The sequence below is a fragment of the Oncorhynchus mykiss genome, chromosome 19 (genome assembly GCF_057628025.1).
Source record: "Oncorhynchus mykiss isolate SJ-2025 chromosome 19, ASM5762802v1, whole genome shotgun sequence".
Taxonomy (NCBI): domain Eukaryota; kingdom Metazoa; phylum Chordata; class Actinopteri; order Salmoniformes; family Salmonidae; genus Oncorhynchus; species Oncorhynchus mykiss.
In genome coordinates, this window is record NC_143040.1 from 58,863,500 (window position 1) to 58,889,249 (window position 25,750).

General features: G+C 45.8%; 1 protein-coding gene across 1 annotated transcript in view; it reads left to right on the forward strand.

Annotated features, from left to right (window-relative positions):
* Positions 1-25,750, forward strand: part of LOC110498067 (peroxidasin) — a 99,394-nt gene that overhangs the window by 35,417 nt on the left and 38,227 nt on the right. The window contains exons 5-9 of the mRNA XM_036955011.2: positions 2,621-2,692; positions 5,369-5,440; positions 9,225-9,394; positions 24,736-24,853; positions 25,170-25,339. Of these exons, the coding sequence (XP_036810906.2) occupies positions 2,621-2,692; positions 5,369-5,440; positions 9,225-9,394; positions 24,736-24,853; positions 25,170-25,339 (602 nt within the window). The remainder of the gene's footprint in view (positions 1-2,620; positions 2,693-5,368; positions 5,441-9,224; positions 9,395-24,735; positions 24,854-25,169; positions 25,340-25,750) is intronic.

A 25,750-nucleotide genomic window follows, 5' to 3' on the forward strand; every position in this document is an offset into this window, starting at 1 on the left:
CCTGCCTTGCCCCTGTCCTGACCCTCCCCTGCCCTGCCCTGTGACTGCCTTGCCCCTGTCCTGACCCTCCCCTGCTCTGCCCCTCCCCTGCCCTGCCTTACCCCAGCCGTACTGTAGCTAAGCAGATGCAGACTCAAGCAGGCCTTGGCTTCATGTGCTTCAGACTACAGATCCAGCTCCTGCTTGCCCCATGCACAGCTTGCCCTTCTTTGTGTGTCTTACATCCTCTGTGGGGACTACTGTACACTGACTACTTGTCTCACTTTTGAGGGCCCCCACGCATTTCCCAAGCAGAGTGGTAGAGGTCACCATGTTGTTATTACATGTGCTTTGAGACATACTTTCAGTATCAGCATGAGAAATGGTGTCTCAAAATCTATATAAATGTGACCTTAAGCTATCATTATAACACCTTTACCAAATTGCATGTCATCTTAATGACTTGAATATGTTTATTTTTAATTTATTTTACCTTTATTTAACTAGACAAGTCAGTTAAGAACAAGTTCTTATTTTCAATGACGGCCTAGGAACAGTGGATTAACTGCCTGTTCAGGGGCAGAACGACAGATTTGTACCTTGTCAGCTCGGGGATTTGAACTTGCAACCTTGTTGAAAATGTTCAAAACATTCCAAAAAAATAGATTAATTCCAATGATTATTATTTTTTAAACTTTTTATTGATTTAACGATTTTATGATGTGTGAAATGTGTCCGGTGAACGTTAGGAGTGTATGACCAAGGCTCATACACAACTTCCAACAAAGCAAACTGTCCATGCAGAGTAAGATATAAATGTGTATAGAGGATCACATCTGATTATTGTCACACATAGACCACCAATGTCATTGAACTGAAATGGCCTTCTTTCAGCCAATAGTAGATGAACAAGTCCTGCAACTGTTGGAAAAGGCTGCGCTCAGTGAGACTACTATTGTTGGTTAACCCTAATCCTTCTGGGAAGCTATATATATCACATGCCAGGTCGCAGTTGCAAATGAGAACTTGTTCTCAACTAGCCTACCTGGTTAAATAAAGGTGGAATAAATAAAACATCAAGTTGCCTTCATATGTCAATCTTATACACTTATACACGTACACTGACATCAGTCTAAAAAGGGTGGATATTACTGTATACTATATTTAGCAAAGTCAGGTCCTCCATGTAGGCCGTTTGTGTCTAAACTACACCAAAAGAAAAATGGCTAACATGTATCTTCCCCTTCACAGCCGATGGTGGTGGTTGATCCTAGGGAAAGGCCTCGTGGCTGTTTGTCCCTCCATAACCACATGCATAGCCGCTGAACAAATGACTATTCATGAAGCAAAACCAAATCAAAGTCCAGGCTCTTTGCCCTGCAGCTGGTTTGAGTTTTCATACAGTAATGAAGGGTCTTATGTGTGGGTGATAAGTTCTGAACCACTTTAATGGCCCTCTGCTATTCTGTTGGTCTTCAAATATGCTATTCAAGCCGTAGGTTAGTTTGGGAGGGAATAAACATTTCTTTAAAGTACCGCCAGTCTCGGATTTAATGTCCTTCGTTCCCCTGCTGATTAAATGAGAGGATTTTTACAAGCATTTTGGCTTGTTGTTGAATATGTTAAATTCGAACATGCCTAGAAAGTAATTTAATGCCCAAGAGAATACAGAACATGAGTAGAAATGTACAGTAAGCACGTTTCTGCTCCTCTTCAACATATATCAACAATAGTTCCTTGTCACAATAAGTCTCAATTTGGTGCTTGAAATGTCTTGTAACGCTTTGTTCTATTACACTGTGCTTTAACTGTCAGGTTAGACATGTTTACATTTGATGTTGTTAAATCACTGGTTTGTGACTCACATACATCAACTGACTGTGATTACAGGGCTATACGTCTGTTGCCAAGTTTTCTCTCTTCCTCTCTCTCAGAGATTAAATATGGTTGTCTGTGTAATTCCTCTTGGCTGTCCAGTGTCGTGTTGTCCTTGGACCGTCCCCTGGCCAGCCTTAACACCGCTACTCTCTGATGAGAGAAGACAACACCCTAAATCTCTTTTAGACAGATGCAGGAAATCTTAGGTTGGATGTCAACCAGACGTCCTTCACTAAGATCCTCGGCTGTGTCAAACTGAGGCCTCTCTTAGTAAAGCTTGTGTGCTGTGCCAAAGTCTTAATGCATTTATTTTAAATATGAGTCATGTGGCAGACGCTCTTATGCAGAGCAGCTAGGGTCAAGTGCCTCACTCAAGGGCATAACGACAGATCTTTCACTTAGCCTATTTGGGGATTTGAACCAGTGACCTTTCAGTTACTGGCCCAATGCTCTTAAGCGCTAGGCTACCTGTCTACCTATAGTGTAGTAAGTGGATGTTGTGCTATATCCACTATTGCACAAGATCGTCATCATGTCTTTTATTGCTGATGAGTGCAGCTTGGCTCAATGTTTGCTTGCTTTGACTGTTGCTTTGTCTGTTTAATAAGCAAATATGTCGCTGACCCTAAAAGTTACTGTTCAGTGAGTAATTGGAGTTCATATTTCATTTGTCTAACCTTGCTGTTTCTTGCCATTAGTTCTGAGTTATGATTCATCCTAATCTGGTGATACTGTGCTGTGGCAATGATCTTTTCTCTTCCAGGTACCTGCACTTCAACAACATTGAGTCCTTAGAACCGGAATCCTTCACCCAACTCCCAAAGCTTGAACGCCTGTAAGTCCACTATCTTCTCCTTTCACTCTATTATACCAAGTGGCGTTCTTACTCTACGCTTCTCATTTTTCTAAAAGATGGAGTGATGCATCTTAAACAAACAATAGGACAACTCTCCAAAAGATATAATGATTTGTTGTGGCTTGTACGTGCTTGTCACCGTCAGTCTTCTACCTGAGCTGACTTATTTCAGAGGGCACTGAGTGCAGAACAGAGTTTACAACGTATACATGCTGGTAAATATACTTTAAACCCCATGAAATAGACTACATAATGTACTGGGAATAGAATGCACTGTTCCCAACTGACAGAGCCCTATGTGTTTATCATGATGCTGGACTTTAAGTGGGGCTTTTCAAAGCAGTACAACCGTTGGATGACCTTTCAATGTTCTGAGATGCCTTCATCCTCCATCAGGACAGCTAATCTCCTCAACAAGTCTCTTGAGGTCTATTAGGCCAGGTTTGTCTGTTACGGGTAAATAGCTATGAGGACAGACTGGACAGGGATAAATGTGCCCAGCGCATGTGTTTGGCTGTATTTTCCCAGAGCCCTCACTCTGCCGTCTGTCTGGTACTCCTCCCAACCGTTCAAACTCAGATTCCTGACATATGTTCAGGAAAAATTCAGGGTCCTTCTCATAGGTATTCTGAAAGGGCCCACAACCTGTTACGACTTCAGAGGTCTGTGTGCGTGTGTGTTCTCCACTGACTTATCAGACATCTATGTGCTGTGTAGGACAGAAGTTGAGAGCCCAGGTCAGCTGGTTACCCTACAGGGCCAGAGGGTCCACTGATAACACCTGTGCCGTGTGTCTGGAGAGATATCAACTCTCGTGACACAACATAAGGGGGATTTACGAGAAATAAAGCAACACTATGAGGGGACAAATGAAATAAAACAACTATTATTGAAGTAGCAGTAGATTCAGTGGATGAATAGAGTGGGTGTTGACATTCAGTGAACTGTGTCAGACTCTTGCAACCCCACTGGACCTGGACCTTCTGCCATATGGATGGATGGATGGATGGATGGATGGATGGATGGATGGATGGATGGATGGATGGATGGATGGCTGGATGGATGGATGGATGGATGGATGGATGGATGGATGGATGGATGGATGGATGGATGGATGGCTGGATGGATGGCTGGCTGGATGGATGGATGGATGGATGGATGGATGGATGGATGGATGGATGGATGGATGGATGGATGGCTGGCTGGATGGCTGGCTGGCTGGATGGATGGCTGGCTGGATGGATGGATGGATGGATGGATGGATGGATGGATGGATGGATGGATGGATGGCTGGATGGATGGCTGGCTGGATGGATGGATGGATGGATGGATGGATGGCTGGATGGATGGATGGCTGGCTGGATGGATGGATGGATGGGTGGATGGATGGATGGATGGATGGCTGGCTGGCTGGATGGATGGCTGGATGGATGGATGGATGGCTGGCTGGATGGATGGATGGCTGGATGGATGGCTGGCTGGATGGATGGATGGATGGATGGATGGATGGCTGGCTGGATGGATGGATGGCTGGCTGGATGGATGGCTGGATGGGTGGCTGGCTGACCGGCCGGCTGGCCTCTGTTTTCAAGCTTTCACGCCAGAGCTGAATTCCTCCTTCTCTCCGTGTTTATTGGCTACACTTGGAATCCTGCCACACACGTTCCCAACCCTCCCCAGAGAGGGAGAGGAGCCGCCTGCACACGGATGGAAAAGGGAAAGGAATTCCCAGGTGCACTGATTCTGGAACGTAGGGGAAGATCTCCATGAAAACAGATTGCCCAGTCTCGCTAGTTCATGGACAAGAGAAGTCTGGAAGATGTATCTATTTCCTGTGGATTGAAGAAAAGAATAAGAAGGAAAACGTCTTGTTGTTTCTTTTGATTTATGGTGATTGCTAACAAATATGGAGGTTTGTGGTCTAGGGCACTGCATCGCAGCGCTAGCTGAGCCACCAGAGACTCTGGGTTCGTGGCCAGGCACTGTCGCAGCCGGCCGCGACCGGGAGGTCCGTGGGGTGACACACAATTGGATACCACGAAATTGGGGAGAAAAGGGGGTAAAATGTATTTATTTTTTTTTAAATGGAGGTTTGTTGGCGTTGTTTGGGGAAAATGTTTCCATAAACATAGCTTTATTTATTAATTTATCTGTCATCAGTTTTCAATCCAGAATTTAATCTTCCTGTAAGATCGTTGTATGGTTGTGAAGGAAGGGGTCATGGACGAGAGCCTTGATCATGTGTCATGTGTAGTAAACTGATCTGATTTCTTAACCCAGATCAAAATAATGATGATATAAAATCGTCAAATGACCGTCTTCCAAAAAACATATGGCTCCCAATATGAGCCTGCGGGCCTACATCAAAGGGTCTGATGCTGTAAGTAATGTCTAGAAGTAATGTCAAAGTAGTAAGCTCAAGTAATCCATAGTAAATATACACATTACTCATGAGTCACTAACCTTATGTGCTTGTTGACACTGTGACATGCTGTAGCTATAGGCATGATGCATAGAGATCAATCCCTTTAGAGCTCAACCCCTGTCAACCTACTCATCAGTCTGTCAGATGTACACATTACAGCATGAAGTCTATAATTATCTATGACTTTATCTGATTATCTGTGTCTGTCCCGCTCTCTTTTTCTCCTGCAGGTTCTTGCACAACAACAGAATTACCCATCTCGTGCTGGGGACCTTCTCCCATCTCCAGTCCATGAAGAGACTGTAAGTTCACTGACAAGGTGCATGCACAGGGCAGCTAGTGTGTTGTCTGAGAATGCTTATCCACCAACATTTGACTTCCATTACACAGAGGTGTCAGGGGGGAGAATACGAGCCATGTTTCGACAGTACACCTCTCTGTCTAGACCCCTCAAATTCAAATCTGGACCACGAAGCCAATTCCATTGTTTTTTTTTTCTTCCCCTCTAATCATGGACTGATTTAAACCCATGACACCGGTTGGGTGCAATGAATTATCAAGCAGAACAGAAAAAAGCGGTACTTTGGACCTCCCAAGGTAAGATTTGAACATCCTTGGCTTTGGCTGTGAGAGAGCGGACATTAGGATCAGCGGACAGGCAGTTCATTAGAATCAGTGGACAGGCAGTACATTAGGATCAGCGGACAGGCAGTACATTAGAATCAGTGGATAGGCAGTACATTAGGATCAGCGGACAGGCAGTACATTAGGATCAGCGGACAGGCAGTTCATTAGAATCAGTGGACAGGCAGTACATTAGGATCAGCGGACAGGCAGTACATTAGAATCAGTGGACAGGCAGTACATTAGGATCAGCGGACAGGCAGTACATTAGGATCAGCGGACAGGCAGTACATTAGGATCAGTGGACAGGCAGTACATTAGGATCAGCGGAGAGGCAGTACATTAGGATCAGCGGACAGGCAGTACATTAGGATCAGTGGACAGGCAGTACATTAGGATCAGCGAACAGGCAGTACATTAGGATCAGTGGACAGGCAGTACATTAGGATCAGTGGACAGGCAGTACATTAGGATCAGCGGACAGGCAGTACATTAGGATCAGTGGACAGGCAGTACATTAGGATCAGTGGACAGGCAGTTCATTAGGATCAGTGGACAGGCAGTACATTAGGATCAGCGGACAGGCAGTACATTAAGATCAGTGGACAGGCAGTACATTAGGATCAGTGGACAGGCAGTACATTAGGATCAGTGGACAGGCAGTACATTACGATCAGCGGACAGGCAGTACATTAGGATCAGAGTTTTACCTTCCCCTATTACGTTCTTCCCCTTTTCAACATCTTACTCTGAAAAATACTTCCAAGATGTGTTGAACCCAGAACCAGTATGCTGTGGTTGAGAGGTACAGTAGACAGATAAGACAACTGGCAACGTGGGAGGAATGGGATTCAAAAACAATATTTCCCTCTGATTATTACAGCACTCACATTTGGATGATGTTCAGAGTGGGATCAGATTAAATGAGGATATTACTGTCTCCTGGAATGTACAAATCTCCCTGAAACCTGAAGAGACCAGTAGAAGAAAGGATAAATAGAAAATGAAGCCAATCTGTCCTCTGGAGCAGACAGACAGTTTCCCACAGCAGGAGAAGAGTTCTCCCAAAAAGGCCATGCTGAGTCAGTGTTTGGACTGAGCTGGGCGTAGCTGTGTGGCATAGCTGTGTGGCATAGCTGTGTTTGTGCGTGGGTGCGTGTTTTGCCAGTCTCAGTCCACACTGATGGGCTGCCAGAAAGGATTTACTCTACCTTCCATACAGACACAGCCCACTACTGACTCCAGACAGACTCAGCCTTCTACTGACTCCAGACAGACTCAGCCTTCTACTGACTCCAGACAGACTCAGCCCACGACTGACTCCAGACAGACTCAGACTCCAGACAGACTCAGCCCACTACCTCCCAGACAGACTCATCCCAGAAAGGATTTACTCTACCTTCCAGACAGACTCAGCCCACTACTGACTCCAGACAGACTCAGACTCCAGACAGACTCAGCCCACTACTGACTCCAGACAGACTCAGACTCCAGACAGACTCAGCCCACTACTGACTCCAGACAGACTCAGACTCCAGACAGACTCAGCCTTCTACTGACTCCAGACAGACTCAGCCTTCTACTGACTCCAGACAGACTCAGACTCCAGACAGACTCAGCCCACTACTGACTCCAGACAGACTCAGACTCCAGACAGACTCAGCCCACTACTGACTCCAGACAGACTCAGACTACAGATAGACTCCAGACTGATTCAGCCCAGTATTGACTCCAGACAGACTCAGTCCACTACCGACTCCAGACTGATTCAGCCCAGTACTGACTCCAGACAGACTCAGCCCACTACTGACTCCAGACTGATTCAGCCCAGTACTGACTCCAGACAGACTCAGCCCACTACTGACTCCAGACAGACTCAGACTACAGATAGACTCCAGACTGATTCAGCCCAGTATTGACTCCAGACAGACTCAGTCCACTACTGACTCCAGACTGATTCAGCCCAGTACTGACTCCAGACAGACTCAGCCCATTACTGACACCAGTCAAAATGTTTACCCATATTATTTAACCATGCAACTATAATAAAACAGGACTGCTAGTAGTGTGATCTGTATTGTATGATGTACAGTTAGAAGTCCTGTATTGGTGTTTGATATTACATTGTTGTCTACTGTACAGTACAGAATATACTGTATTTATGAGAGGTTATTCTGAGGATGAGTATAATGTATACAATCTCACAGCTTTGTGCAGGTGCAGGATATACAGACATCGGCAACTGACAAACAGGTCATTAAAAACAGCTAAAACGCTATATTTAGAGCACTATTATAAACAGGCATGAGATGGTCTGTAATACTGTAATCTATCCCACCCCCCTCTCTCTCTGTCACTCTCTCTCTCTCTTCCCCTCACTCTCACTCTCTCTCTGTCGCTCTCTCTCTCTCTTCCCATCACTCTCACTTTCTCTCTGTCGCTCTCTCTCTCACGTTCTCTCTCTCTGTCACTCTCTCTCTGTCACTCTCTCTCTCTCTCTTCCCCTCACTCTCTCTCTCTGTCGCTCTCTCTCTGACGTTCTCTCTCTCTTCCCCACACTCCCACCGCTCTCTCTCTCTGTCGCTCTCTCTCTCTCACGTTATCTCTCTCTTCCCCTCACTCTTACTCTCTCTCTCTTCCCCTCACTCTCACTCTCTCTCTCTGTCTCTCTCTCTCTCTCTCACTTTCTCTCTCTCTCTCTCACTTTCTCTCTCTCTTCCCCTCACTCTCACTCTCTCTCTCTTTCCCTCACTCTCACTCTCTGTCTCTCTCTCTCTCTCACGTTCTCTCTCTCTTCCCCTCACTCTCACTCTCTCTCTCTTCCCCTCACTCTCACTCTCTCTCTCTTCCCCTCACTCTTACTCTCTCTCTCTCTCACTTTCTCTCTCTCTTCCCCTCACTCTCACTCTCACTCTCTCTCTCTCTGTCGCTCTCTCTCTCACTTTCTCTCTCTCTTCCCCTCACTCCCACCGCTCTCTCTCTCTGTCGCTCTCTCTCTCTTCCCCTCACTCTCACTCTCTCTCTCTGTCGCTCTCTCTCTCACGTTCTCTCTCTCTTCCCCTCACTCCCACCGCTCTCTCTCTCTCTCTGTCGCTCTCTCTCTCTCACGTTCTATCTCTCTTCCCCTCACTCTCACTCTCTCTCTCTCTGTCGCTCTCTCTCTCACGTTCTCTCTCTCTTCCCCTCACTCCCACCCCGCTCTCTCTCTGTCGCTCTCTCTCTCTCTCTCACATTCTCTCTCTCTCCCCCCCACTCTTTCTTTCTCACAAACATTCTTTCTTTCTTTCTCTCTCCCTCTCTCTCTCTCTCTCTCTCTCTCTCTCTCTCTCTCTCTCTCTCTCTCATGCTCTCTCTCTCATGCTCTCGCTCGCTCACTCTCTCTATTTCTCTCTCCCTCTCGCTTCCTCTCACGGTCTCTCTATTTCTCTCTCATCCTCACTCTCGCTCTCGCTCTGTGTGCAGGCGTCTGGACTCTAACACTCTGAACTGTGACTGTGAGCTGCTGTGGCTGGCGGACCTGTTGAAGCAGTATGCTGAGTCAGGCAACGCCCAGGCTGCTGCCACCTGTGACTACCCCAGACGGCTGCAGGGACGATCTGTGGCCACACTCACCGCTGAGGAGCTCAACTGTGGTGAGGACTCACACACACAGGCACATGTGCTTACACACACACATTACGCACACAACACACATGCACACACACACTCATGCTCACTTAGTAGGTTGCCATTTATTGTCATGAATCTTGTTTTGGAGGCAGCTCTGCAGATTGGTTACCAGCTGCCACAGCCACAAAGTCACATCAATCTGATTTTAACCTTAACCTTAACCCTAACTCCGCTGCTAACCCTAATGCCTGAATGCCTTTTGACTTTGCAGCGGACCTACTGTATCTATCAGAAATCGCAGAGTTCTGCCTCTAGAGTCAGATTCATGACAATAAACGTCAACCTATTTTAACTGTGGCAAAAACAGTGGCTCACACTCCGAGGTCCGTGTAAACACACCGATCCCTTCTTTCACATACCATCCACTTCACTGAAACCCCAACTCACTAGCCACATAAAGCCTTACCTGTCCCTTTAGCTGTTGACAGGGGATTTCTCCATGTGGGTCCCTGCTGTCTGTCTGTCTGTCTGTCTGTCTGTGTCCTGTCTGCATTGTCTCTACTGGGGATGGTCTGTGTTCTCCAGCCAGCTGTTGTTTCACCACGGCCCCAGCAGATGAGGTCTTGGGCTGGGTAGCATGCCACTGCTCTGCCACTGCTCTGAGCACCAGAACCCAGCAGCCTGCCTCCTGGATCCCACTGCTGGCTTTCTTCTGAAGCTAAGCAGTGTTGGTACTGGTCAGTTCTTGGATGGGGAACCAGATGCTGCTGTAAGTGGTGTTGTAGGGCCAGTAGGGGGCACTCTTTCCGCTGTTTTTACACAATCTCACAGGGCAGTGATTGAGGACATTGCCCTGGGTAGGGTGCTGTCTATTGGATGGTATGATAAACAGGTGTGCTGACTCTCTGTGGTCACTCAAGATCCCATGGCACTTATTGTAAGAGTATGGGTGTTAACCCTAGTGTCCTGGCTAAAATCCCAATCTGACCTTCATACCATCAGGGCCACCTAATCATCCCCAGCTTACAATTGGCTCCTTCATCCCCATCCTCTCCCCTGTAACTATTCCACAGGCTGTTGCTGTAAATGGGAATGTGTTTTCAGACAACTTACCTGGAAAAATAAGGGTAAATAATAGTTGATGATGTTACTTTAGGTAATATGGTGACAATGATCTAGGCTGTTTTTTTTGCATGGTCACAGATAGCTAATGTGTTGTGTATTGAAATCTACAAGCGAAAGGAAAAGGTGAGCAGAGGAGAGCTCATAGATGTGAGAAGGAATATAACAAGCTGTTTATACACTACTGTTCAAAAGTTTGGGGTCACTTAGAAATGTTCTTGTTTTTGAAAGAAAAGTACATCTTTTGTCCATTAAAATAACATCAAATTGAGCAGAAATACAGTGTAGACATTGTTAATTTTGTAAATGATTATTGTAGAATAGTTGAGTATCTGGAGCATCAGCATTTGTGGGTTTGAATACAGGCTCAGAAACAAAGACCTTTCTTATGAAACTCGTCAGTCTATTCTTGTTCTGAGGAATCAAGGCTATTCTATGTGAGAAATTGCCAAGAAACTGACGATCTCGTACAACGCTGTGTACTACTCCCTTCACAAAACAGTGCAAACTGGCGCTAACCAGAATAGAAAGAGGAGTGGGAGGCCCTGGTGCACAACTGAGCAAGAGGACAAGTACATTAGTGTCTAGTTTGAGAAACAGATGTCTCACAAGTCCTCAACTGGCAGCTTCATTAAATAGTACCCGCAAAACACAAGTCTCAACATCAACAGTGAAGAGGCGACTCCGGGATGCTGGCCTTCTAGGCAGAGTTACAAAGAAAAGGCCTTATGGCGCCGGAGCAGAAGGCAGACATTGTACTTGCCCCCAACCGATTGTGTTGTTTTGTTTGTTTATCTGCATTGTTTAAAACTTGTTTATTTAGTATTTTTGTAACTAATCTTGCCGCTACCGTCTCTTATGACCGAAAATAACTTCTAAACATAGAGACTGCGATTACTCACCACGGACTAGCAGCATCCTTTTTTGCCTGTCATGACTCTGACAAGCCCAAGGCAGAGGATATACGGCTCCCTCGAGAACAGGCCCCATCCCCAGTGATCTGCATGAAAAGGAGGCGGAGAAAGAGAGGCCGGAGGGGGGCTGCCTTCTGAAAGAGTCAGAGGTGATCGAATAAACCCCCACTTCCCTCAATTCTGCTTGCAAACATGCAGTCTTTGGACAATAAAATGGACGAGTTACTGGGAAGATTAAACTACCAACGGAACATTAAAAACTGTATCATCGGGACATTAGAAACGAGACATTAAAAACTGTAACGTCGTTCAGCCACAGAGTCTTGGCTGAAGACGACAATATCAACATACAGCTGGCTGGTTATACGATGTGCCGGCAGGATAGAACAGTGGCGTCTGGTAAGACAAGGGGCGGCGGTCTATGTAATTTTGTAAACAACAGCTGGTGCATGAAATCTAAGGAAGTCTCAAGCTATTGCTCGCCTGAGGTAGAGTATCTCATGATAAGCTGCAGACCACATTACCTACCAAGAGAGTTTTCATCTATATTCTTTGTAGCTGTTTACATACCACCACAGTCAGAGGCTGGCATTAACATTGCATTGAATTAGCTGTATTCCGCCATAAGCGGAAAAGAAAACACTCACCCAGAGGTGGTGCTCCTAGTAGCCGGGGACTTTAATGCATGGAAACTTAAATCAGTTTGACCAAATTTCTATCAGCAACAGGAAAATAATTCTGGACCACCTATACTCCACACACAGATATGAATACAAAGCTCTCCCTCACCCTCCATTTGGCAAATCTGACCATAATTCCATCCTCCTGATGCCTGCTTGCAAGCAAGAATTAAAGTAGGAAGTACCATTGACTAGATCAATAAAAAAGTGGTCAGATGAAGCAGATGCTAAACTACAGGAATGTTTAATAGCACAGACTGGAATATGTTCGGGGATTCCTCCAATGGCATTGAGGAGTACACCACATCTGTCATTGGCTTTATCAATAAGTGCATCGATGACGTCGTCCCCACGGTGACCGTACGAACAAACCCCAACCAGAAGCCATGGACTACAAGCAGAATCTGCACTGAGCTAAAGGGTAGAGCTGCTGTTTTCAAAGAGCGGGTCTCTAACCCGGAAGCTTATAAGAAATCCCGCTATGCCCTCCGACGAACCATCAAACAGGCAAAGCGTCAATACAGGACTAAGATTCGAGTCGTACTACACCGGCTCTGACGCTCTTCGAATGTGGCAGGGCCTGCAAACCATTACAGACTACAAAGGGACGCACAGCCGAGAGCTGCCCAGTGACACGAGACTACCGGACGAGCTAAACTACTTCAATGCTCGCTTCGAGGCAAGCAACACTGAAACATGCATGAGAGCATCAGCTGTACCGGAAGACTGTGTGATCGCGCTCTCTGCAGCCAATATGAGTAAGACCTTTAGACAGGTCAACATTCACAAGGCTGCAGTGCCAGACGGATTACCAGGACGTGTACTGCGAGCATGCGCTGACCAACAAGCAAGTATCTTCACTGACATTTTCAACTTCTCCTTGTCCGAGTCTGTAATAGCAACATGTTTTAAGCAGACCACCATAGTGCCTGTGCCCAAGAACAGTAAGGTAATGATTGTGGTCTACAGGAAAAAGAGGACCGAGCACGCCCCCATTCTCATTGACGGGGCTGCAATGGAGCAGGTTGAGAGCTTCAAGTACCTTGGTGTCCACATCACCAACAAACTATCATGGTCCACACACACAAAGACAGTCATGAAGAGGGAACGACAAAACCTATTACCCCTCAGGAGATTGAAAAGGTTTGGCATGGGTCCTCAGATCCTCAAAAGGTTCTACAGCTACACCATCGAGTGCATGACTGGTTGAATCACTGCCTGGTATGACAAGTGCTCAGTCTCTGACTGTAAGGCGCTACAGAGGGGAGTGCGAACGGACCAGTACATCACTGGGGCCAAGCTTTCTGCCATCCAGGACCTCTATACCAGACGGTGTAAGAGGAAGGCCCTAAAAATTGCCAAACACTCCAACTACCTTAGTTATGGACTGTTCTCTCTGCTACCGCTTGGCAAGCGGTACCGGAGAGCCAAGTCTAGGTTCAAGAGGCTTCTAAACAGCTTCTAACCCCAAGCCATAAGACTCCTGAACATCTAGTCAAATGGCTACCCAGACTATTTGTGTACCCCTCCCCCCCCCAGACTATTTGTGTACCCCCCTCCCCTCTCCACGCCACTGCCACTCTGTTGTCATCTATGCATAGTCACTTTAATTAACCTATGTACATACTACCTCAACTAACCGGTGCCCTCGCACATTGACTCAGTACTGGCACCCCCCTGTATATATTGTTGTTTTTTACTGCTGCTCTTTAATTACTTGTTACTTTTATCTCTTATTCTTATCCGTATTTTTTGAAAACGCACTGTTGGTTAGGGACTCGTAAGTAAGCATTTCACTGCACCTGTTGTATTCATGTGACTAATAACATTTGATTTGATTAGAATGCCAGCATCCCAGAGTTGCCTCTTCACTGTTGAGACTACAATAGTCATTTACAACATTAACAATGTCTACACTGTATTTCTGATCAATTTAATGTTATTTTAATGGACAATAAATGTGCTTTTCTTTAAAAAACAAGGATATTTCTAAGTGACCCCAAACTTTTAAACGGTAGTGTATGTGTCTATGAAAGTGAGCTGTTTGCGTCTGATCAGGGGTGTATTCATTTTGCCGATTCTGTTGAAAAAAAAATTCTTAAACGGAAGAAAACGTAACAAAAAGGGGATAAACATACCTGAATTTGTCCAAGAGAAACTCTTGTTTGCAACTGTTGGACTAATGATTACACCCTAGGGCAGCTAGATGCAGGCAAGAATGTAAAGGCGGTTTTGAATGTGTCACTGTCTGTCCATGTGTCACCTGTCTGTCAACTCAAATCTTTCTCCCAACCAGTTTGCACCTACGTTGCAAACTTTCATTCATAGGCTAGGTTGTAGCAACCTCATGATGGGTATAGGGAAAAATGTAGGTTCCTTAACCTATTGATTTTACATTGAACTGGGTGAATGGAATATGAATTACAGTCATCCAATATGCTATAATAGAAATAAGGCCATGCTCATAAAATAAATAATTGTGCTCCCTCATCATAAACGACGTGTGAGGGATGGTGTGAGGGATGGATGGGTGAGGCTGGCAGAATGAAATAATGAACCCCATAAAACCCTCCTCCTCTCCCTCTCTCCCTTCCCTCCTCTCCCTTGCTCTCCTTCTCTGCCCTCCTCTCCCCTCTTCATTCCTCCTCTCCCTTCCCTCCTCTCCCTTTCCTCTCTCCCCTCCCCTCTCTTCCCTCTCTGCTCCTCTCAGCTGTAAACAATGGAACAAGCAGCTGTCAAAACAACAGGGCCTGTGGTTAAGTGCCACCTCCCTGCTGGCCTGGCTACCCACTCTCTTTCCTGTCCCTTCTCTGACCTGGGCCTATGAAGGAGACAGGAGCCAGGGCTGGGTTGCCATGTTTGGAGTTAAGGAAAACGAACAGTGTAATTAGTGTCCAGTGCTGATGTGGTCTTATGTGGTATCGTAGTGGTGGTGAGAAAGACACAATCTGAGGTTACTGCTTCCCATCGGCCTGGTTGGAGCTGCTGGTTGGCCTGCTACGCTGGTTGGCCTGCTACGCTGGTTGGCCTGCTACGCTGGTTGGCCTGCTACGCTGGTTGGCCTGCTATGCTGGTTGGTCTGCTACGCTGGTTGGCCTGCTACGCTGGTTGGTCTGCTATGCTGGTTGGAGCTGCTGGTTGGCCTGCTACGCTGGTTGGCCTGCTACGCTGGTTGGAGCTGCTGGTTGGCCTGCTACGCTGGTTGGCCTGCTACGCTGGTTGGCCTGCTACGCTGGTTGGCCTGCTACGCTGGTTGGTCTGCTATGCTGGTTGGAGCTGCTGGTTGGCCTGCTACGCTGGTTGGTCTGCTACGCTGGTTGGCCTGCTACACTGGTTGGCCTGCTATGCTGGTTGGTGGTGGAGGACCTGGAAGGCCCAGAGCAGACAGATTTATGTCTTGACCTGTCCCATGTGCATGATGTGTTCGTTAGGAGAGAGCGAAGAGATGCTGGACTGGAGTGCTTACTCTATGCTGTCTATTAAATGCGTCTGTCACATGTAGACAAATGGGCGTGTGTGTGCATGCGTGTGTGTGTGTGTGTGTGTGTGTGTGTGTGTGTGTGTGTGTGTGTGTGTGTGTGTGTGTGTGTGTGTGTGTGTGTGTTTGCATGCGTGTGTGTGCATGCGTGTGTGTGCATGCGTGTGTGTGTGTGTGTGTTTGGATGGATGGAGTGAACTATGTATGTGCACCTAAAAATGCCAGTCTGCAAGAGAGGTCAGAATCTCTCAGGAGGCAGTAGGCTGAAGTTCACCACCACCACCACCACCACCACGCTCCAGCACTCACAGGGACACTGCCTGCCTTATTCCTGGAGCAGTTGAACTATTTCCTCACAGGGACGCTGCATGCCTTATTCCTGGAGCAGTTGAACTATTTCCTCACAGTTACACTGCATGCCTTATTCCTGGAGCAGTTGAACTATTTCCTCACAGGGACGCTGCATGCCTTATTCCTGGAGCAGTTGAACTATTTCCTCACAGGGACGCTGCCTGCCTTATTCCTAGAGCAGTTGAACTACTTCCTCACAGGGACGCTGCATGCCTTATTCCTGGAGCAGTTGAACTACTTCCTCACAGGGACACTGCATGCCTTATTCCTAGAGCAGTTGAACTATTTCCTCACAGGGACGCTGCATGCCTTATTCCTGGAGCAGTTGAACTATTTCCTCACAGGGACGCTGCCTGCCTTATTCCTAGAGCAGTTGAACTACTTCCTCACAGGGACGCTGCATGCCTTATTCCTGGAGCAGTTGAACTATTTCCTCACAGTTACACTGCATGCCTTATTCCTAGAGCAGTTGAACTATTTCCTCACAGTTACACTGCCTGCCTTATTCCTGGAGCAGCTGAACTATTTCCTCACAGGGACGCTGCATGCCTTATTCCTAGAGCAGTTGAACTATTTCCTCACAGGGACGCTGCATGCCTTATTCCTGGAGCAGTTGAACTATTTCCTCACAGGGACGCTGCCTGCCTTATTCCTAGAGCAGTTGAACTATTTCCTCACAGGGACGCTGCCTGCCTTATTCCTGGAGCAGTTGAACTATTTCCTCACAGGGATACTGCATGCCTTATTCCTAAAGCAGTTGAACTATTTCCTCACAGGGACGCTGCCTGCCTTATTCCTAGAGCAGTTGAACTATTTCCTCACAGGGACGCTGCATGCCTTATTCCTGGAGCAGTTGAACTATTTCCTCACAGGGACGCTGCATGCCTTATTCCTGGAGCAGTTGAACTATTTCCTCACAGGGACGCTGCCTGCCTTATTCCTAGAGCAGTTGAACTATTTCCTCACAGGGACGCTGCATGCCTTATTCCTGGAGCAGTTGAACTATTTCCTCACAGGGACGCTGCATGCCTTATTCCTGGAGCAGTTGAACTATTTCCTCACAGGGATGCTGCATGCCTTATTCCTAGAGCAGTTGAACTATTTCCTCACAGGGACGCTGCATGCCTTATTCCTGGAGCAGTTGAACTATTTCCTCACAGGGACGCTGCCTGCCTTATTCCTGGAGCAGTTGAACTATTTCCTCACAGGGATGCTGCATGCCTTATTCCTAGAGCAGTTTAACTATTTCCTCACAGGGACACTGCCTGCCTTATTCCTGGAGCAGTTGAACTATTTCCTCACAGGGACGCTGCATGCCTTATTCCTGGAGCAGTTGAACTATTTCCTCACAGGGACACTGCCTGCCTTATTCCTGGAGCAGTTGAACTATTTCCTCACAGGGACGCTGCATGCCTTATTCCTAGAGCAGTTGAACTATTTCCTCACAGTTACACTGCATGCCTTATTCCTGGAGCAGTTGAACTATTTCCTCACAGGGACGCTGCATGCCTTATTCCTAGAGCAGTTGAACTATTTCCTCACAGGGACGCTGCATGCCTTATTCCTAGAGCAGTTGAACTATTTCCTCACAGGGACGCTGCATGCCTTATTCCTGGAGCAGTTGAACTATTTCCTCACAGGGATACTGCATGCCTTATTCCTAGAGCAGTTGAACTATTTCCTCACAGTTACACTGCATGCCTTATTCCTGGAGCAGTTGAACTATTTCCTCACAGGGACACTGCCTGCCTTATTCCTGGAGCAGTTGAACTATTTCCTCACAGGGACGCTGCATGCCTTATTCCTAGAGCAGTTGAACTATTTCCTCACAGTTACACTGCATGCCTTATTCCTAGAGCAGTTTAACTATTTCCTCACAGTTACACTGCATGCCTTATTCCTAAAGCAGTTGAACTATTTCCTCACAGTTACACTGCATGCCTTATTCCTGGAGCAGTTGAACTATTTCCTCACAGTTACACTGCATGCCTTATTCCTAGAGCAGTTGAACTATTTCCTCACAGTTACACTGCATGCCTTATTCCTGGAGCAGTTGAACTATTTCCTGACAGTTACACTGCATGCCTTATTCCTAGAGCAGTTGAACTATTTCCTCACAGTTACACTGCATGCCTTATTCCTAGAGCAGTTGAACTATTTCCTCACAGGGACGCTGCATGCCTTATTCCTGGAGCAGTTGAACTATTTCCTCACAGGGACGCTGCATGCCTTATTCCTGGAGCAGTTGAACTATTTCCTCACAGGGACGCTGCATGCCTTATTCCTGGAGCAGTTGAACTATTTCCTCACAGGGACGCTGCATGCCTTATTCCTGGAGCAGTTGAACTATTTCCTCACAGGGACGCTGCATGCCTTATTCCTAGAGCAGTTGAACTATTTCCTCACAGTTACACTGCATGCCTTATTCCTAGAGCAGTTGAACTATTTCCTCACAGGGACGCTGCCTGCCTTATTCCTGGAGCAGTTGAACTATTTCCTCACAGGGATGCTGCATGCCTTATTCCTAGAGCAGTTGAACTATTTCCTCACAGTTACACTGCATGCCTTATTCCTGGAGCAGTTGAACTATTTCCTCACAGGGACGCTGCATGCCTTATTCCTGGAGCAGTTGAACTATTTCCTCACAGGAGTAACACCCTTGTTTCCATCCCTGTTCCTAATCAGAGAGGCCCCTTCACCAGGCCTGGTTGTTCTTTAGTATGATTCAACGCAGAGTGCCTGGATACAACCCTTAGCCGTGGTATATTGGCCATATACCACAAACCTCAGAGGTGCCTTATTGCTATTATAAACTGGTTACTAATGTAATTAGAACAGTAAAACATATTTTTTTGTTACAGTCTGAAATACCATGGCTTCCAGCCAATCAGCATTCAAGGTTCAAACCAGGTATGACAAAACATGTATTTTTACTGCTCTAATTACATTGCTAACCAGTTTATAATAGCAATAAGGCACCTCTGGGGTTTGTGGTATATGGCCAATATATCACGGCTAAGGGCCGTGTCCAGGCACTCTGTGTTGCGTCGTGCTTAACAACAGTCCTTGGTCGTGGTATATTGGCTATATACTGTACCACACCTCCTCAATGCCTTATTGCTTAAATAATATATGCCATTTAGCAGACGCTTTTATCCAAAGCAACTTTCAGTCATGCGTGGATACATTCCACGTATGGGTGGTCCCCGGAAATGAACTCACTACTCTGGCGCTATGCTCTACCAACTGAGCTACAAAGGACCCTTCACCAAGCCCCCTCACCAGGCCCCCTCACCACGCCCCCTCACCAGGCTCCCTCACCAAACCCCCTCACCAGGCCCCCTCAACAAGCCCCCTCACCAGGCTCCCACACCAGGCCCACTCAACAGGCCCCCCTCTTCAGGCCCCCACACCAAATTTCCGCACCAGGCTTCTCTACAGACCATTACACTGGCCTAGTTATATCAGTGTCCTCTCTACAGACCATTACACTGGCTTAGTTATATCAGTGTCCTCTCTACAGACCATTACACTGGCTTAGTTATATCTGTGTCCTCTCTACAGACCATTACACTGGCTTAGTTATATCAGTGTCTTCTCTACAGACCATTACTCTGGCCTTAGTTATATCAGTGTCTTCTCTACAGACCATTACTCTGGCCTTAGTTATATCAGTGTCTTCTCTACAGACCATTACTCTGGCCTTAGTTATTTCAGTGTCTTCTCTACAGACCATTACTCTGGCCTTAGTTACAGTATATCAGTGTCCTCTCTACAGACCATTACACTGGCTTAGTTATGTCTGTGTCGTCTCTACAGACCATTACACTGGCTTAGTTATATCAGAGTGTCTTCTCTACAGACCATTACTCTGGCCTAGTTATATCAGTGTCTTCTCTACAGACCATTACTCTGGCCTAGTTATATCAGTGTCTTCTCTACAGACCATTGCTCTGGCCTAGTTATATCAGTGTCCTCTCTATAGACCATTACTCTGGCCTAGTTTCTCAGAGTGTCCTCTCTACAGACCATTACTCTGGCCCTAGTTACATCAGAGTGTCCTCTCTACAGACCATTACTCTGGCCTAGTTATATCAGTGTCCTCTCTACAGACCATTACACTGGCTTAGTTATATCTGTGTCCTCTCTACAGACCATTACACTGGCTTAGTTATATCAGTGTCTTCTCTACAGACCATTACTCTGGCCTTAGTTATATCAGTGTCTTCTCTACAGACCATTACTCTGGCCTTAGTTATATCAGTGTCTTCTCTACAGACCATTACTCTGGCCTTAGTTATTTCAGTGTCTTCTCTACAGACCATTACTCTGGCCTTAGTTACAGTATATCAGTGTCCTCTCTACAGACCATTACACTGGCTTAGTTATATCTGTGTCCTCTCTACAGACCATTACACTGGCTTAGTTATATCAGAGTGTCTTCTCTACAGACCATTACTCTGGCCTAGTTATATCAGTGTCTTCTCTACAGACCATTACTCTGGCCTAGTTATATCAGTGTCTTCTCTACAGACCATTGCTCTGGCCTAGTTATATCAGTGTCCTCTCTATAGACCATTACTCTGGCCTAGTTTCTCAGAATGTCCTCTCTACAGACCATTACTCTGGCCCTAGTTACATCAGAGTGTCCTCTCTACAGACCATTACTCTGGCCTAGTTATATCAGTGTCCTCTCTACAGACCATTAATCTGGCCCTAGTTATATCAGTGTCTTCTCTACAGACCATTACTCTGGCCCTAGTTATATCAGTGTCTTCTCTACAGACCATTACTCTGGCCTTAGTTATATCAGTGTCTTCTCTACAGACCATTACTCTGGCCTTAGTTATTTCAGTGTCTTCTCTACAGACCATTACTCTGGCCTAGTTATGTCAGAGTGTCCTCTCTACAGACCATTGCTCTGGCCTAGTTATATCAGAGTGTCTTCTCTACAGACCATTACTCTGGCCTAGTTATATCAGTGTCTTCTCTACAGACCATTACTCTGGCCTAGTTATATCAGTGTCTTCTCTACAGACCATTACTCTGGCCTTAGTTATTTCAGTGTCTTCTCTACAGACCATTACTCTGGCCTAGTTATGTCAGAGTGTCCTCTCTACAGACCATTGCTCTGGCCTAGTTATATCAGAGTGTCTTCTCTACAGACCATTACTCTGGCCTAGTTATATCAGTGTCCTCTCTATAGACCATTACTCTGGCCTAGTTTCTCAGAGTGTCCTCTCTACAGACCATTACTCTGGCCCTAGTTACATCAGAGTGTCCTCTCTACAGACCATTACTCTGGCCTAGTTATATCAGTGTCCTCTCTACAGACCATTAATCTGGCCCTAGTTATATCAGTGTCTTCTCTACAGACCATTACTCTGGCCCTAGTTATATCAGTGTCTTCTCTACAGACCATTACTCTGGCCTTAGTTATATCAGTTTCTTCTCTACAGACCATTACTCTGGCCTTAGTTATATCAGTGTCTTCTCTACAGACCATTACTCTGGCCTTAGTTATTTCAGTGTCTTCTCTACAGACCATTACTCTGGCCTTAGTTACAGTATATCAGTGTCTTCTCTACAGACCATTACTCTGGCCTAGTTACGTCAGAGTGTCCTCTCTACTGACCATTACTCTGGCCTAGTTATATCAGAGTGTCTTCTCTACAGACCATTACTCTGGCCTAGTTATATTAGTGTCTTCTCTACAGACCATTACTCTGGCCTAGTTATATCAGTGTCTTCTCTACAGACCATTGCTCTGGCCTAGTTATATCAGTGTCTTCTCTACAGACCATTACTCTGGCCTAGTTAAATCAGTGTCTTCTCTACAGACCATTACTCTGGCCTTAGTTATTTCAGTGTCTTCTCTACAGACCATTACTCTGGCCTAGTTATGTCAGAGTGTCCTCTCTACAGACCATTGCTCTGGCCTAGTTATATCAGAGTGTCTTCTCTACAGACCATTACTCTGGCCTAGTTATATCAGTGTCCTCTCTATAGACCATTACTCTGGCCTAGTTTCTCAGAGTGTCCTCTCTACAGACCATTACTCTGGCCCTAGTTACATCAGAGTGTCCTCTCTACAGACCATTACTCTGGCCTAGTTATATCAGTGTCCTCTCTACAGACCATTAATCTGGCCCTAGTTATATCAGTGTCTTCTCTACAGACCATTACTCTGGCCCTAGTTATATCAGTGTCTTCTCTACAGACCATTACTCTGGCCTTAGTTATATCAGTGTCTTCTCTACAGACCATTACTCTGGCCTTAGTTATTTCAGTGTCTTCTCTACAGACCATTACTCTGGCCTAGTTATGTCAGAGTGTCCTCTCTACAGACCATTGCTCTGGCCTAGTTATATCAGAGTGTCTTCTCTACAGACCATTACTCTGGCCTAGTTATATCAGTGTCTTCTCTACAGACCATTACTCTGGCCTAGTTATATCAGTGTCTTCTCTACAGACCATTACTCTGGCCTTAGTTATTTCAGTGTCTTCTCTACAGACCATTACTCTGGCCTAGTTATGTCAGAGTGTCCTCTCTACAGACCATTGCTCTGGCCTAGTTATATCAGAGTGTCTTCTCTACAGACCATTACTCTGGCCTAGTTATATCAGTGTCCTCTCTATAGACCATTACTCTGGCCTAGTTTCTCAGAGTGTCCTCTCTACAGACCATTACTCTGGCCCTAGTTACATCAGAGTGTCCTCTCTACAGACCATTACTCTGGCCTAGTTATATCAGTGTCCTCTCTACAGACCATTAATCTGGCCCTAGTTATATCAGTGTCTTCTCTACAGACCATTACTCTGGCCCTAGTTATATCAGTGTCTTCTCTACAGACCATTACTCTGGCCTTAGTTATATCAGTTTCTTCTCTACAGACCATTACTCTGGCCTTAGTTATATCAGTGTCTTCTCTACAGACCATTACTCTGGCCTTAGTTATTTCAGTGTCTTCTCTACAGACCATTACTCTGGCCTTAGTTACAGTATATCAGTGTCTTCTCTACAGACCATTACTCTGGCCTAGTTACGTCAGAGTGTCCTCTCTACTGACCATTACTCTGGCCTAGTTATATCAGAGTGTCTTCTCTACAGACCATTACTCTGGCCTAGTTATATTAGTGTCTTCTCTACAGACCATTACTCTGGCCTAGTTATATCAGTGTCTTCTCTACAGACCATTGCTCTGGCCTAGTTATATCAGTGTCTTCTCTACAGACCATTACTCTGGCCTAGTTATATCAGTGTCTTCTCTACAGACCATTACTCTGGCCTTAGTTATTTCAGTGTCTTCTCTACAGACCATTACTCTGGCCTAGTTATGTCAGAGTGTCCTCTCTACAGACCATTGCTCTGGCCTAGTTATATCAGAGTGTCTTCTCTACAGACCATTACTCTGGCCTAGTTATATCAGTGTCCTCTCTATAGACCATTACTCTGGCCTAGTTTCTCAGAGTGTCCTCTCTACAGACCATTACTCTGGCCCTAGTTACATCAGAGTGTCCTCTCTACAGACCATTACTCTGGCCTAGTTATATCAGTGTCCTCTCTACAGACCATTAATCTGGCCCTAGTTATATCAGTGTCTTCTCTACAGACCATTACTCTGGCCCTAGTTATATCAGTGTCTTCTCTACAGACCATTACTCTGGCCTTAGTTATATCAGTTTCTTCTCTACAGACCATTACTCTGGCCTTAGTTATATCAGTGTCTTCTCTACAGACCATTACTCTGGCCTTAGTTATTTCAGTGTCTTCTCTACAGACCATTACTCTGGCCTTAGTTACAGTATATCAGTGTCTTCTCTACAGACCATTACTCTGGCCTAGTTACGTCAGAGTGTCCTCTCTACTGACCATTGCTCTGGCCTAGTTATATCAGAGTGTCTTCTCTACAGACCATTACTCTGGCCTAGTTATATCAGTGTCTTCTCTACAGACCATTACTCTGGCCTAGTTATATCAGTGTCTTCTCTACAGACCATTACTCTGGCCTAGTTATATCAGTGTCCTCTCTATAGACCATTACTCTGGCCTAGTTTCTCAGAGTGTCCTCTCTACAGACCATTACTCTGGCCCTAGTTACATCAGAGTGTCCTCTCTACAGACCATTACTCTGGCCTAGTTATATCAGTGTCCTCTCTACAGACCATTAATCTGGCCCTAGTTATATCAGTGTCTTTTCTACAGACCAATACTCTGGCCCTAGTTATATCAGTGTCCTCTCTGCAGACCGTTACTCTGGCCTAGTTATATCAGTGTCTTCTCTACAGACCATTACTCTGGCCTAGTTATATCAGAGTGTCCTCTCTACAGACCTTTACTCTGGCCCTAGTTATATCAGAGTGTCCTCTCTACAGACCATTACTCTGGCCCTAGTTATATCAGTGTCCTCTCTACAGACCATTACTCTGGCCCTAGTTATATCAGTGTCTTCTCTACAGACCATTACTCTGGCCTTAGTTATATCAGTGTCTTCTCTACAGACCATTACTCTGGCCTAGTTATATCAGAGTGTCCTCTCTACAGACCATTACTCTGGCCTTAGTTATATCAGTGTCTTCTCTACAGACCATTACTCTGGCCTAGTTATATCAGAGTGTCCTCTCTACAGACCATTACTCTGGCCTTAGTTATATCAGTGTCTTCTCTACAGACCATTACTATGGCCTAGTTATATCAGACTAACAGAGACATGACTCTTGTCCTGAAAGGAAATGTTTCTGTATTTATGTGGCTGGTTGCTTTATTGTGTTCTCTTAAACCTGTCTGTATCCCATCCTCCTCTCTCTCTCCTGTGCAGAGTTGCCCAGGATCACGTCAGAGCCCCAGGATGTTGACGTGACGTCAGGGAACACGGTGTACTTCACCTGCAGGGCTGAGGGAAACCCCAAACCACAGATCATCTGGCTTATGAACAAGTAAAGCCCACTCTCCAATGGTGACATCAACATTGAAACAATGTGTCCTAACTACTTTTTCCTACAGTTAACATTTAGCCATTGAGTCAATTAGCAGACGCTCTAATCCAGAGAGATTTAAAGGAGCAAGTATGGTTAAGTGCCTTGCTCAAGGGTACATCGACAGATTTTTCAACTAGTCCGCTCGGGGATTCGAACCAGCAACCGTTCGGTTACTGTTCCAACACTCTTAACTGTTAGGGTACCTGCTGCCACATATAAACATACTGTGAATGTGATTATGTAATGCTATTTATGTATGTGTATTTTTCCACAGTAATGCCCTGAACATGCATGATGACTCTCGTCTGAACCTGCTGGAGGACGGTACTCTGATGATCCAGGACACGCGGGAGACGGACCAGGGAGTGTACCAGTGCATGGCCAAGAACGTAGCTGGAGAAGTCAAGACCTCTCAGGTCACACTCAGATACTTCGGAGCCCCCTGTGAGTGGTCCCTCATATTATGTAATACATGTTTGAAAAATGATGATATGGTTCTGTGTAGGGCCAGATAATATGAATCTGTGTAGGGACAGATTATATGGTTCTGTGTAGGACCAGATGATATGGTTCTGTGTAGGGCCAGATGATATGAATCTGTGTAGGGACAGATTATATGGTTCTGTGTAGGACCAGATGATATGGTTCTGTGTAGGGCCAGATAATATGAATCTGTGTAGGGACAGATTATATGGTTCTGTGTAGGACCAGATGATATGGTTCTGTGTAGGGCCAGATAATATGAATCTGTGTAGGGACAGATTATATGGTTCTGTGTAGGACCAGATGATATGGTTCTGTGTAGGGCCAGATTATACCATTATGTGTAGGGACAGATGATATGATTCTGTTTAG